Source organism: Sus scrofa, chromosome 5, assembly GCF_054392235.1.
Source record: "Sus scrofa isolate SSC_HxYL_T2T_F1_AM1 chromosome 5, Sscrofa_HxYL_maternal_Yorkshire_Landrace_v2.0, whole genome shotgun sequence".
Classification (NCBI taxonomy): domain Eukaryota; kingdom Metazoa; phylum Chordata; class Mammalia; order Artiodactyla; family Suidae; genus Sus; species Sus scrofa.
The window spans coordinates 84089749-84104675 of NC_139387.1; the positions used below are offsets into that span (position 1 = coordinate 84089749).

The following is a 14927-nucleotide window of genomic DNA, read 5'->3' on the forward strand; positions in this document are numbered from 1 at the left end:
ACCAGACCTACTCTGCAAGGCTGGGTAACTGGTCCTCTCCCATCCTGGTAAACATGACATAAGTATACAGAAAAATATATTCTCTGCAAAGTATAAAGTCTGAGTCTCTGGATAAGGGACTCAGCACAACCTGTGGGCGAGGGTTCTGGAATGAAAACTGGTCTTGGGTGGACAGATACACAGAGATATTTGCCCCAGCCCTTCTTCCCCATTTGTCCCCAGAAAGATGGCAGCAATGTCCAGCCCCTACTGGCAGGTGACTAGAAGCTCTTCTCTGGGTGATCTGAACAGCCCAGGAGAAATAGACACTGCTGGTTCCCCAAGGAAAGGGCTACTAACAGCTCCTCTAGTGATGCTATTTCCAACAAGCTCCACTCATGTGTACCAGGCTCCCGTTAGTCTTGTTTCACTGCCACCACCTCCCAGCAATTCTTGAATATAACAGAGACAGAAGGACCACCTGACATCTGAGAAAAGACTCTAAAATGAAAGCATCCACAGTAAACAAAAATCAACTTACATCACAGGATACAATCAGCAGAACTCAGATTATGGGAAACTCAATAGGGCAAATGGCCCAGTTTCTTCAACAAATAAATTGCACAGAAAAGAGAAGAAAATGGGGGAACCTATTGAGGGAAAGAGACTTAAACCACACATTAACCATTTGCATTATATGGACCTTATCTGAGTACTGATTTGAACAATCCAATTGTTTTTTTTTTTTAAAAAAACAAGATAATCAGAACAATTTAAACATTGTTTGGATATTCGATGCTATTAAGGAACTGTGGTTAATTTTTGGCATATGACATATTTTGGTTAGGTTTTTACAGTCTTTACATATTAGAGAAATACACTGAAATATTTATGGATGAAATGATGTGCTGGCTGGGATTTACTTCCAGGCCGTCTGGGTGAGCAGCTGACTAAACAAGCATGGTCATGAGATGAAGGGAACATGAGAATATCTCAGAGTCTACTTGATGCTTGACATTTTCCATAACAAAGAAAAATTATCATTAGACTCCTCAGAGAAAACAACAAACTCATAAACAGAAACAAAGTAATATGAAAAAGGAACACTCAAAAGAATGTTTAAAAGCTCCTGTAAATAAAAAAAAAAATAACAAGAATAAGACATTCAGGAAGGAATTGGGAAAAAAATGATGTCCTATCCTAGAAAGTACAGTAAAAAAATTATAGAAATGAAAAAGAAAAGAATAAAAAGTTAGAGAGCTAGTCCAGAAGGTCCAAAATCCTGGCAACGGTTCCACAAAGAGAGAAAATAGAAAGAAGCAGCAATTCATCAACATAGCAATGTAAGAAAATGTCCCAGAACTGGAGACCAGGAATTTCTCAATGAAAAGATGTCCCAGCTGCCTGCCGCAATGGACGACAACAGGCACACAGCAAGACACATCATTGTGAAACTGCAGAGCATTAGAAACAAAGAGATGTGGCAAGTTTCCAGAAAAGACAAAGTAAAAACAAAAGTTCTGACTATATATAAAAGATGAGAATAAGAAGCATTTGGGACTTCACAACAGAAAGAAGCAGAAAGCAATGAAGCAACACCTTCAAAATTCTGAAGGGGAATTACTGGCAATATAGAGTTCTATATCCAGCCAAACTACCAATCAAAGGTGAAGGTACAATAAAAACATCTTTTCAGGCATTAAGGCCTAAAAAATTTTATTTCTATTTACCCTTTTGCAGTACCAAAAGCTAGGAAGAAATGGAATCCCGGGAACAAAGGGTCTCGCAGAAGAGAGAGGCAAAGGGAATTCCCAGGATGGTGACGAAGAGAGAGTCTAGAATAAGTTAACTCTGCATGCCTCGGTTCCCTCTTCTGGGAAACTGGGAACTGAGAGTAGCACCTGCCTCACAGACCCATCAGGATTCAGCATAAGACACTCAGAGTAGTTCCTGATACATGTGGGAGCTATAAGAGCTGCTATTGTTTTCGTCATGGGAGAACTGACTCTTTATACTTTGTTAACGTATCACCACTTGACATACGACAATTACTAAAAAGAAGAAAAATGAATGTAAAACACATGTCTGAACTGAACCCATTTCCAGCTTTGGAATGACTGAAAATAGTCACAAAACCATAGGGTTTTGGAGAACAGCAAAATTCTGAGATTTTTCTAGTTCATTTTCCTTGCTTCAAAGGACAGAGAATTGATGCTCAAAGTAGCCATGTAACTTGCCGGACTACACAACCATTTAGAAGAGGAGCTGGGTCTAGCAGTCAGGTTTTTCATGCCAGTGCACTGAAAACCACAAATGCAATTACACAGCTCCATTGGTGGTATCTTCACAGGGTCAGAGTCTCACACACAAAAAAATATATATATCACCATAGAAATGTTTTGTCCAACTCTTGTCTTTTTACCTTAAAACCTTATATATAAGTAGAAAGTCCACAGAGAAAGATCCAGCCAGGGCAATAAAGAGAGGAGGCTACAGTGGGTTTATGAATTAAGTGGACGATAAGGAGACAACATATTAAATTTACTGTCCTACACAGAGTTGTTCTGATTCTAGGAAAGACACCTCTAGTGGGTTTACACACAAAAGTAAGTCATTAATGCCCAGGGCTGTGCACCAACATGGGCACGGCATGGATGGGTGTTTCTGATGCCTGCGTAATGGAATGGGTAGCAATGCGCTTTCGTGACAGTTTTCTAAACCTTTCTAAAGGAACAAACACAATTTGCAGGATTAGTAGCCATTTCGGTCACCACTCTCCCAGGGAAATGCTGGATCTGACAATGAGGACTCCTGGGCAAGCCCAGTGAAGAGCAAGAGTGTTGTCAGGGGTGAAAAAGCAAGACCCCAGAAGACGAGAGCTGCCTTCTAACCTCATGAGGCCAAGCACCTCCTTTGAGGCCTGAGAGGGGAGTCAGGCTGGGTGGGAATTTTCTTCGTATAGATCCCATGATCTGTCTTCATCTCGTTCCAACTGAATGAGGCCCTCTGTACACGTGCAGAAAGTCTCACTCTACAGTTTGAGCAGAACTTATTTCAAAAGAAAATCGCCCGTTTTCTTTCCACCAAATCTCGGGGGAAAGTACACTCTAACGGCTCATCTTTGAAAACACTCAACACTTCTATGCTTCTTGAATATTTCTTACAAATAAATTGGCAATTACCTTTGGATGTAGTACATGTTCCAGAGCAATTCAAATACCAAAGTGGTGACTGGCTGGATTAAATACCTCTTAATATGTTTACCATTTAGCTGCGATTTAAAGTGACAAGTCAAGGGCCTCGAAATACAAAAAGCGCTATTTTCAAATCTTTTATCCTTTTCTCAAATGCTGCTTTTGGCATTTTTGATTAACACAAAGATTTTCTCCTTCTACTTTCTTATCACCATTAGGTGCTTCTTGGAAAAGCATTCAAACAAACAATATAAAAGTAGGTCCTGGGACTTAGCAAAGTTAGTAAAACATAAAAAGAAATAAAAACAATTTAGAGATATTTCCTATTTCTCCTGTGCATGAACAGAAACATACAGAAAACAGTTTCAACATGGAAAAGTACTGCAGTGTCAACACTCACAGAAAAAGGAGGATTCCGGTGTTTGCCAACGCAAAGGCGAGTCCCAGAATCCCGCTGCCCATGATGGCGTTGCTTAGGTTAAAAACGGACATGCCTAGGGAGGTTGTTCCTGGAATCTAAACAGAGACAAACATTCACCCTAAGCAAAACGGTCCTCAAGAAAGATCACCACTCCAAAGCCTTTAAGGCACTCTCAGGAACCAAGAGAAAAATAAAATTCACAGACTCCTTTCGGAGTCTAGTTTTTTTTGTTTGTTTGTTTGTTTTAATGGGTTTCAGGAGAAAATTACATAGACTCCAAGGAAGCTCCTGGTGAATAAACAGCTATGCTTTTGGTACTACAGTGGAATTTTGGTGGAATTACAAACATCTGTCCCAATTTATGTAATTTTTAAAAAATAAGCAAACTTTATTAGAAGGACACTTACATACTCATCACATTTCTTTTTTTCCAAATGGCTGTTCGTGAGACTTCTTCTGCTTTCGCGATCAGAAATAAACTTGCTGCAAAGAGATGTAGAAGGATTTAATTTCACGATAATGCTTTGAAGCTTAACATCACGACTATAGGATTTATCACTTATCAGAACATCACGCATGAAAAGTTGTCCATCAGTTACCTAATCAGTTACCACTCTCTTTTTGTTTTGATTTGGTTTTTTTGCCAGTATGAGTTGTATTACACATTCTTCTTTTACCAAATAAACTAAAAGTGCTCCAAGGGCAGATCCTCTGCCTCATTCCTTTTTATATCTCTCACTTTACTTAGCACAAAATACTGCAAACCGGAGGTGCTCATCTTGAGATGAAATGAAAGACAACCATAATCAAAAAGAGCTCTACATCTCAAATCATTTTAATACGAATAAATTAAAACACCGTAGGCAAGGCAAGTTAACTTTTCTATAGGTTTTTCTCTAATGGAAAATTAGATAATGTCAAGCATACTTTACTATAAAGCGGGCATTTAAAAGAATACTGGAGGCAGGATTCCTTGTGAGCTCACATTCCTGGAGAACAAAGCTGTTTCAAAGGAATTCCCTCTCCCTTGTGAGAAAGAAAACAGCTCTTTCCCCATCAAACATTCCTTCAGGCACCTGCTTATAGGCAAGTCACTAGACCAGGCAACGAGGGAGATGTGGGGGGGTGGGATAGCAAAGGGGACACTAGCGCACAGGAGTTCAAACAACGAAATTCTGGTGGGGGAGGCAGGGCATATGGTGCATGCTTAGGAGCAGAGCTACGGCGTAAAGCAAGCATGGAATTCAGAACTTGAGTTCAAGTCCTCACTTGCTCCGAGGGCCAGAGCATGCTACCTCAGTTTCTTCATCTGTGAAATGGGAATGACTCCTAGTGTTAGTGTTAATGGGAGAATTAAATGAGAGCACATGCAAAACATCAGTACAGCTCCAGGCAGAGAATAAGAACAATATGTAGGAAAGATTCAGACAGGCCGAGTGGAGTCACACGTACGAATATACAGAAGGAGGAATTCAGAATGCCCTAAGAACCAGGATGAAAATCACAACTTCATGGCCTAAATTTCCACTTGTAAATAAGTTCAAGAAAACAAGCGCTATGTCAAAGAAAAGTCCACTCATAGGCACTCTGCTGCATGTATTAGTTAAGATATCAGGGATACTTTTTTGTGTGTTTTTCTTCTGGAAACTTATCTAGTCTTAATAAAGACTAATCAGTGTATTTTTCACTAATAAATGTAAAGCCACTTGAACTAGACTATTTTAAAGAAGCACAGAGCTTTAAACTACAGGTTATATTTTTAGGTGATTTTTCTGTTTTGTCCTTTTGTCTTTTTTAGGGCCACCCTCATGGCACATGGAAGTTCCTGGGCTAAAGGTTGAATGGGAGCTACAGCTGCCAGCCTAAGTCACGGCCACAGCACCGCAGGATCCAAGCCGCGTCTGCAACCTACACCACAGCTCATGACAATGCCGGATCCTTAACCCACTGAGCAAGGCCAGGGATCGAACCCAGGTCCTCATGGACACTAGTCGGGTTCTTAACACACCTAATCCACAGCGGGAACTCCCTCTGATGCTTTTTTGAATGAAGCTATATTTCACAGTAAGCCATTTTTTAATGAAAGATATATATCCTCAACGCCAGCTGTCTTTATCTACCTTTTTTATCTTTCATCCAAGGGGTTTGGCTTCTACCTGGCGTGACTTCTTCAGGCTAACATTATTTCACCATGTTAAACCAAAGCCAGGCAATATCCGTGCTATCTTCCCCAGAGGCCACCCCCTAGGAGGGGCAGCGCAACCTGAGGTTTATTTCTTGCAGCCTCTGCCTTTGCCTAGGACCAGTCCAGTGACCGTCAGAGATGAAAAGGATGCGAAGAAAACCTTGGTCTTCTGAAACCCAGAGCCTGGAGCAACCAGACCAGCTAACACCAGAAGAAGGAACATCAGGCCATGCAAAACTGAGATGAGATAAGGAAGCCAGAGAAGAAGAAGAAAAAAAAAAAAAAAAAAAGCAAAAAAGCCATTATTGGGTGGAATTAGCCAGAGGAAACTTGAAGCAGAGGCCTGAGACTCAGCATTGCAGGGTCTGGGCAGGAGATGACATAATGAAAGCAATGTCTTTGGAGGCCCGTATGGCCTTGGCTCTGCTCTGGCCCTGACCATTGTACCTCTTCCCACAGAACGGAGGTTCCCAGATCTGGCTGGCGAGAGACAAGAGAGAACAGCCTTCCCTTTCACACCGGCAGCCCAAGGAAAGGAGGGTGCTGGGTTTTCCAAAGTGAAACTGACTCAGATTTAGTGTTGCTGTTAAATAAAAGACTGTCTGTCATCAGGTTAATTTTAAGACACCAACTCAAGTCTACCACCTCTTTATCCAGAAGCCTCCCTGCTTGCCTACCTCGTGGTAGGGAAATGCTTTCCAAAGAGAATTTCCATTATTTTTAAATGAAGGGGAAAGCCTGAACGTTTTCAAATAAACTAAACCAAACACCAATAAACCTCCTGCTATGGCAGATCTAAGTTCCCAGCCTGCCAGCACTCCCCAGACTTGGTGGCAGAGAAGTGGTAGAGGAGTGGCACCAGATCCGAGTACCACGGGGTCCCGGGGGCACCCAGCCGGCTCCAACACTGCCACGGGAGGGGGGAGGAGGAGGCCCTGCAAGATTGCCGGCTCTCTGCTGCAGCACGTCTGCAGGAGGAGAATAATGCAGGTGACCGACAAGCCACTGCAGTGAGTAATCCCTGAAAAGAATGGGAATATACACGGTGTCAAGTGCTTCCCCCTTCTGCCTCTTCTTTCCCCTTTCTGCAGCAAGGCTTCATAGGTTTTCCCCCAAAATCTTCACTGCCTCTCTCACTGAAAAAGTTTCCAAGACAAATTGCCCACCCTTCAATTTCCAGGTACGGCTGAATTTGATTTTTGCCTGTTTCAACCTAAGCTCCCTGGGCTCTTCCAAACGGTCTTTCCAAGAGGAGGTGAGGATCAAGGTAAGACCAGGGTATTCTGCGAAGAGAAGCTGAAAAACAAGTACCACTGGGAATCCACTCTCCCCTCCTCTCAGCCAAGGCCTTTCTGCCTGCTCACAGACCTCGTCCTCATGGCTCTGCCGATACTCTGATTTTTTAAACTGAGTTTTCTGACTCTGACGCACTGATGATTTTTCTGTAGCACAGACTGTGTCGCTAAGCTCATCCTGCATCCAGAGGGATGCAGTCCTGCTCTCACTCCCTTCGGTCATTCTTCTACGTACCTGCCCGGGCGTCAGCAACTCAGAGAAAACCTCTATAAACCCCATGTGCATCGTCCATTGAGGAACTAGGGAGGAGCTTGGGCTGTAGGGAAATCTAGCTTAGTAAGAACGAAATACTCAAAGAAAGCCTCTGAATTCTCCTTAGGGTGTTTCAAACTTTTTCTTCTCTTTCGCCTTTCAATCTTTTCTTTGCATTTCTGCAAACTTTTCTTGTTTTAAAGCAAAATAAAACTATCCCTTTTTATTACTGGAAAAGTCCACTTAAAATAACTAGGTCAGCTTATCACAAGTTTCTGTTATCTCACCAATGAAAAAACGCAACTGCGTGTTCAAAAGCACTGAACTCTGGCAAAGACTTCTTTATTGACTTAAAAATTGGCTATTGGAGGTGGTGCCTTTGACGTGTGGTCTCAGGATGATAAAAGGATTATTTAAAAAGCGTTTTCACTAGGTCAGTCTGTACCCATAAAGCAGAATTCAATCAACTCTTAAAGGAGCCAATTGTTCTGCACACAAACAAAACAAAACAAAACAAAAATCTACGGTGGCTATTGTGCTGACCTTCAATAAACAAAGCCTTCAAAAGGATGTAGGCGTTATGCTGAGGTAGTGTGAAGGGAGGCAAGCAATATAGAGCAGTTATTTAAAACCAAAAATAAATCGACAACAACAATCCAGTTAAGGATGGGTTGTACAAGGAAAGATAATCTTCCTATTTTAATCTCTACCAATCAGGTTCTTACTAGATTACTGTGCTTCACTTGAGGATGTATAACACAAAAGCGATGAGTGCCTGAACTTAAATAACCTTTCTGAGTTATTTCCCTGGAAGTCTAACATTCTAAAAAGGGGGAAGGCGAAAAGGGTGAAAGAAGCATGTAACAAAGAGATTGGAAAACATGAAAGAATTAAAGAAACAGCGGGCATGTAAAGAGAAAACTGAGAAGTCAGCAAAGTCATATTTGGTGGATAAACTCTACTGAAAAGAGAAGAAAACAGACTTTCATTGTAACAGGAGTGATCCAAGCCAGGAAAGAATTTTCTGATGTGAAAACTGAATGTAAGAAGTTAGGGAACACTGTAAATCAGCTATACTGGAAAAAAATAAAAAAATCACATAAACGGTTAGGGCAGCTTCTTCCCAAGATACAGAAAAGACATTAGAAGAAGAGATGGTTTAACATTTCAAGGGTCCTCCCAAATGATAAAAACTGTAGCTCATGAACTCTGAAAGACATACAAGGACCAAGAAAAAAAAAGGGCTGGGTGTGGTGACAAGAGTTGCTTATTCAGAAAAATCTTCATGAGAGACTCTCAAATTTTATTAGACGCTTCCTGGGTCCTAACAGGAATAACTGTACATGGAGATAAGAGACAACAGTAGATACATATAAAATATGAAAATATCTGCCGGGATACAGCTAGGATAATCTATCAATACTTAAACAAATTTAAGGTAACAATAACAAGGAAACCATCCAAAGCCTAAAACAGTATTATTAGTCCTTGGGTGGAGAAGAAAGAGGTGCTTCCCAAAGAAAGACAGCTATGCTTTATTATCACAGACTTACTTCACACTAAAAGGCCTTCTATTGCCAGACACTGTGCCAAAGACGTGACATGGGTTTTCTCATTTATTTTCACAATAATTGCATGTGGTCAGTCCTATTCTTAGCTCCATTTTAGAGAAATGAAGTAATCTGATGAAAGTTGCATTACTAACTAAATATTGTGCCAGGATTTGAACTTAAGCTGGCTGATCTTAAGCGGAGCCTTAACCTACAAAGAGTATATAGAATTTAATATTCTCCAACCATTCTAAGAGGTAAGGTATTATTTTTATCCCTGTCTTACAGGGATGGAACTGAGGCTTAAAGCACAAGATCACATGAGACCTATGGATAGAGCTGTTAAGTTTAAACCCAAACCACGTACTTTACTGCTCTGTGTCTCTTTTATTTAACAAATATTCATTTTATTTTATTTTATCTTATTTTTTAGGGCTGCACTTGAAGCATATGGAGGTTCTCAGGGTAGGGGTCAAATCAGGGCTACAGCCACTAGCCTACACCATAGCCACAGCAACACAGGATCCAAGCCACGTCTGCAACCTACACCACAACTCACAGCAATACCAGATCTTTGACCCACTGAACGAGGCCAGGGACTGAACCAGTGTCCTCGTGGATACTAGTCAGGTTCCTTCAAGCTGTGCCACAATAGGAACCCCCTTCACAAATACATTGTAATGTTCGCCCTGTACTGGGCACTATCGTCCTATCATTTCAAGGTATAAGAGCTATAAAGATGATTAAGACGATGCCTTCCCTCAAGAAGCTCACATCAAGAGGAATGTCTAGAGCTCACCACTCAAAATGTGGTCCATGGACCAGCCATAGGGCATCACCTAGGAGCTTGCTCTAAATTAGACTCTCAGGACTAGTTGCAGACCTACTAAATCAGAATCTGCATGTTAACAAGGTTTCTGGGCATTTCATATGCACATTAAAAAGTCAGCAGGACTGGTGCAGTAGACAGTTTGAAAGATTTTGCTGTTCCAGGTATAGATTTCTATGACCACAACCCCGAAATTAGGGCATGAAATAAAACAACTGAACTGGAATAAGAGCCAGTGTCCTAATGCCCCAATGTCTACTCTATTTTTGGCAACAGTGAAAAAATGCTTCTTAGAGTATCCTGCAGAGGGGTTTCCAGGCAAAACTGTCAGCAAGATGCCAGGTCATCAGAGGTCAACATTTGTTTTCAAGATTTTCTGTGGCTTTCAAAAAAGAGGCCCTGTTACCTGGACGTTCATTGTGTTGGGAGATGGTTCTCTTCGATTCTTGTAATTATGCCTACCTTCCCCCCACCAAGGTGGAAAAGCTTGCAAGAGGAGGGAGAAATATTTAGGTGTAACTTTACAGAAATCACAGTGAGAGACTTTCTGATTTTTGTTTACCTTTCTGGCTTCAGGCTGTAATATGGTGCTTTTCATTTTCACTGTTCTAGAGCCAGGAATGAAGTTACAGTAAGCCATGTCAATGAAAGAGGGAAGGCGAAAGAAAGAAAGAAAAGCATCCCACTGTATTGGCAATGGTGAAACCAAATTCCGCCAAACCAAGTGCTCAGCACCAGCCCTCTGGCTGCACGGCCCACACCTTCATCTCGGTCTATAGGGAAGGGAGCTCTCCCGAGCAGGGGCCCAAATCAGGGCCCAAAAGGGTTGCCTTCTCCTACTGCAAGTGGTAATCACCACCAAGCAATATTTTTTAGTTAAGTTAAAATTTTAAACATTGAGTTCGGAATCTACACTGCACATTGTATGAGACTCTCCTTTTAAAGTCCTCAAGGTTTATACCGCCACAGGAAAGCCGCTTTGTTATAAACAGCCCCAAATGTCCTACTTGTGAGGGGGTCAGAATCCCACCCACCATCAAGTGACATCAGCAGTGACTGGAGAACACTCCAGAAGCACAGAGCATAAAACAGCCCTGGGAGAGTCTAACCGAGTTTAATAATAGGAAAGACTATCTTTTCACTCATGCCCGAGCATTTTAATCAGAGGCAGCAGGAGAGAGGACAAAGACAGGGATTTCAGATAGACTCATAGGTGCCCTGAGCAAGTTATTTTATTTCTCTGAGCCTCAGTTTTCGTAAATTACCGGTAAACTGAATCTAAAAATTTTCCTTATTTGCAAAAGAATACATTGCATGATGTTATGAGGATAAGTGGCAATAATATGTAGACACACCTGGCACTCAAGAAATGATAATTATTAATTATTTTTCCAGAAAAGGTGAAAGAAGCAAACTTAAGTGCAATGACAAGAAATATCACAACACAAAAAGTGATACTTGGATGGTAATGAGGAAGCATTTGGGGTGGAGACAGAACTTCTAAGAACATTTAAGGAAGAGAAAAAGGAGGAGGTGCAGGGCTAAAATGGCTCAGCGTATGTGAATCATGGCAGCTCTGTCTTATGCTGGACTTTGAATCACACACTGTATCAGAAGGCACAGCAGACTCTCAGAAATGATTTCTACGAAGACGCCTGGTTAGCTGCCATAAGGTTTTCATCCTCCTCCCTTCCAATTTCTTTTTTTTTTATCTTTTTGCCTTTTCTAGGGCCGCTCCCACGACATATGGAGGTTCCCAGGCTAGGGGTCTAATCGGAGATATAGCCACCAGCCTATGCCAGAGCCACAGCAACACAGGATCCGAGCCACATCTGCAACCTACACCACAGCTCAGGGCAATGCCAGATCCTTAACGCACTGAGCAAGGCCAGGGATCGAACCCGCAACCTCATGGTTCCTCATCAGATTCGTTAACTACTGCGCCCTTCCAACTTCCTTTTGACCCCACCCCTCAGAGTGAAGCATGGGCGGTGTTCTAATAAGCAGTACCATATATTCCAGTCTCTCCTCCCAGCTTTTCAGGAGGCTTCAGTTCACATAAACCACATCACTAACTCTCCAGCTGGAGAGCTTCCTGATCTGAGATCTGCATCAGCTGCCTCTACAACCAGGTCAGAATTTGCAGCTACGGGGATGGACCTAGACATTATCACACTAAGTGAAGTCACTCAGATGGGGAAAGACAAATACCATATGGTATCACTTACATGTGGAATCTAAAATATGATATGAATGAACTTATCTATGAAACAGGCTCCACAGAGAGAACAGACTTGTGGTTGCCAACGAGGAAGGGGGAGGGGAGAAGGCTAGATGGGGAGTTGGGGATTAGCAGGTGCAAACTATTTATTGTATCCATATGTTTAACTGAATCACTTTGTTGTACACCAGAAAGTAACAAAACATGGCAAATTAACTATACTTCAATAAAATAAATTTTTTAAAAAATAAGAAACAAAACCCAGAAGGTCAGTGAATGCCCCAAAACATTAAAAAAATAAAATTAAATAAAGTTACTTGGTCCTACTCTTGTAACGTAAGAAACACAGGGCCCCAGGGTTGGAAGGACTTGCAGAGGTCACAGCTGAGAGCAAGGCCGCCCAGGCCAGCATTCTTCCCACCCGCCCCTCTGCCTCCACGCACCACGCCTCTTCTTTTCTCTCTGTTTCACATACTATTTCTCAAGTTTCTCTCTAGAGCCACTTGGGCTCAATTATTGTTATCATTAATTAAAACCCATGTCACGAGTGATGCTTGTAATGACATATTTGTCGTTTTAGCCTGGGAACATTGGCAAATGCGACCTTGACCGTCCCTTGATAAACTTGTGGGTGAGGCCCGAGGACCGAGGTACACATCCAGGCATGGCATGCAGTGAAATCCCAACAGTCTGCCTAGTTCACAGGCACGGAGCTTTTGAAAAGTTAAGGCTGGTTGAGGTCCAAGGTATTTATCCATTTTTATTGGACTCAATTGAAAGATTCGAAAGGGTGAATAAATTACTTTCCTATTTGCTTCATCTGCTATTGCAGACTCTGCCCAACAGATGTCACATATGAAATTCAAATTACATCTTCAAATGGAGCATAACTTTAGTAATGAATAATTCAAGAGAATAACTGAAAACCAGAATAATATTTAAGAGACATTTCTTTCATTGGATAGCAAGTGTTAGTGGAAAAATACTCACCTATTTATTTGGCCATTTTCTACTTCGGTGAAATCATTGGAATCGTTGCTAATGTTATCATCTTCCGGCACTGTCATGTTTTGCAACTCAGTTAATTCGAGTCCACTTTTGAAATGCATCATGTTTAGAAAGTACCTGTAGCCAAAACTAGTCCAAGGTCTCCTTTTCTGAGTCTATTTACAAATGGATAGCAGCAAAAATTATAAGGTTGACACCTCTAAAATAAAACACAAGGAAAAATAATTAAACATATGACCATCACCCCGGATTCAAAATAAATTATTACATATACACAAATAATGAATTTACTGATAACACAACTTTTATGTTGTGCTACTCAGTGATCAAAACCATCTTTGTACACCAAGTTACAGAAGCTGTAAGCTTTATGTCCTTCATAAATCTCCATTTTTAACTACAAAATGAGTCATGTCCCATAATCTTTATGCTCACATTTATAGGAATGCCATGTCATCTAGACAGACACCCTTTTATGAAGCAGTGTGTTTAAAAGGAAAGCAATTCAGTTACTTTAATGTGTCAGGCCACAGGGCACACATATAGCTAGGTACAGACTGAAGAGACACAAAAGCACCTCTGATTTAGCAATCCCAGTTTAATAAAAATGCAAAGCCTCAATACATGGCATCATGAGGGATCAACAACCAGCCTGGAGGTCAAGCAGCAAAGGACAAATCTGTGTTTTGAAATTTAGCAAACAGTTTATCCATCAACTGCAAGAGATTAAATCAATCTCTTCAATGAAAGCACTCCATGTCAGGGAATTAGGGAATTAAAAACTCATACCCAGAGGATTTAAGTTAATCCACCTGAAACTATATTTCCCCACAGAAATGAAAGACTTGCAGAGTTCACATTTTCCCCCACATGGATGACTGTGATTTAAATTTCCAAGGGGTCACCGATTATATTTAAGGGGAACAAAGAGTTTCAGACACACAGCATCACAAATCAAAAAGCAGGTGGCAAGAGAGGTGTGATACTGTGGTTTATTATAAAGAATATATATTAATGGAGTTCCCTGGTGGCTCAGCAGGTTAAGGATCTGGGCTTACCACTGCAGAGGCTCGTGTCACTGCTGTGTTTCGGGTTTGATCCCTGCCCTGGGAACTTTCGCATGCTTTGGGCACAGCCTAAATAAATTAAATAAATAAATAAAAGAATGTATATTTGGTCTTGGTTCTCATTTCTTGCTCACAGCTCCCCAAAAGCATAGAATTTCCTAGGCATTGAGGGTGATATATGTCTTCTGCTATGGTTTTTTTGTTTTTCTTTTTATGGCCACACTTGTGGCATATGCAAGTTCCTGGGCTAGGGGTTGAATCAGAGCTTCAGCTGCAACCTACACCACCACTCCGGCAACAATGGATACTTAATCCACTAAGGGAGGCCACGGAGTAAACCTGCAACCTCGTGGATACTAGGTGGCTTCTTAATCTGCTGAGCCAAGATGGGAACTCCTCTTCTGTTATTTTAATGGTGACTTTTGGGGTGATTTTTGGAAAGCACCTAAGGAAGGGGCCTGGTTGCTAGTGGAAGCAACCCTGTGATTAGAGCTGAGACTTTTCAGTCTCACTCCCTTCTTCCCAGGCAGAGGAAAGGGCTGGAGGTTGAATCTATCATTAAAGACCAATGGATTCATCAATCATAACTATGTAAAGAACCTCCATAAGAACCACAAAAAGGAGGAGGTTCCAAGAGCATCCCGACTGGGGACCAGAACTCTTCCCCGGGCCACCACGCTGGACCCCAAGTGCCACAAGGACAGAAGCTCCTTTGTAGAGGACCTTGCCCTGGCGGCTACTGCGTATCTTCTGATATCCTCTGTAATAAATTCATAAGCTAGTGAGTACAGGTTTTCCTGAGTTCTGTGAGCCTTTGTGGCAAATTAATGGAGCCCAAGAAGGGGGTCGTGAAAATCAGAGGCTTTATAGCCAGTCATTCAGGAGCACAGGCAACAACCTGGACTTGTGACTGGTGTGTGGAACA

The 14927-nt window shown here is 41.6% G+C and overlaps 1 protein-coding gene across 4 annotated transcripts in view; it reads right to left on the reverse strand.

Annotated features, from left to right (window-relative positions):
• SLC38A1 (solute carrier family 38 member 1) overlaps window positions 1–14927 on the reverse strand; it is a 71710-nt gene that overhangs the window by 40504 nt on the left and 16279 nt on the right. For all 4 annotated transcript variants that reach the window (XM_003355629.5, XM_084957219.1, XM_084957218.1 and 1 more), the window contains exons 2-4: window positions 12918–13134; window positions 4002–4077; window positions 3574–3689 (exon numbers count right to left, since the gene is read on the reverse strand). In XM_003355629.5, the coding sequence (XP_003355677.3) occupies window positions 3574–3689; window positions 4002–4077; window positions 12918–13039 (314 nt within the window). In that variant the 5' untranslated portion in view covers window positions 13040–13134. The remainder of the gene's footprint in view (window positions 1–3573; window positions 3690–4001; window positions 4078–12917; window positions 13135–14927) is intronic.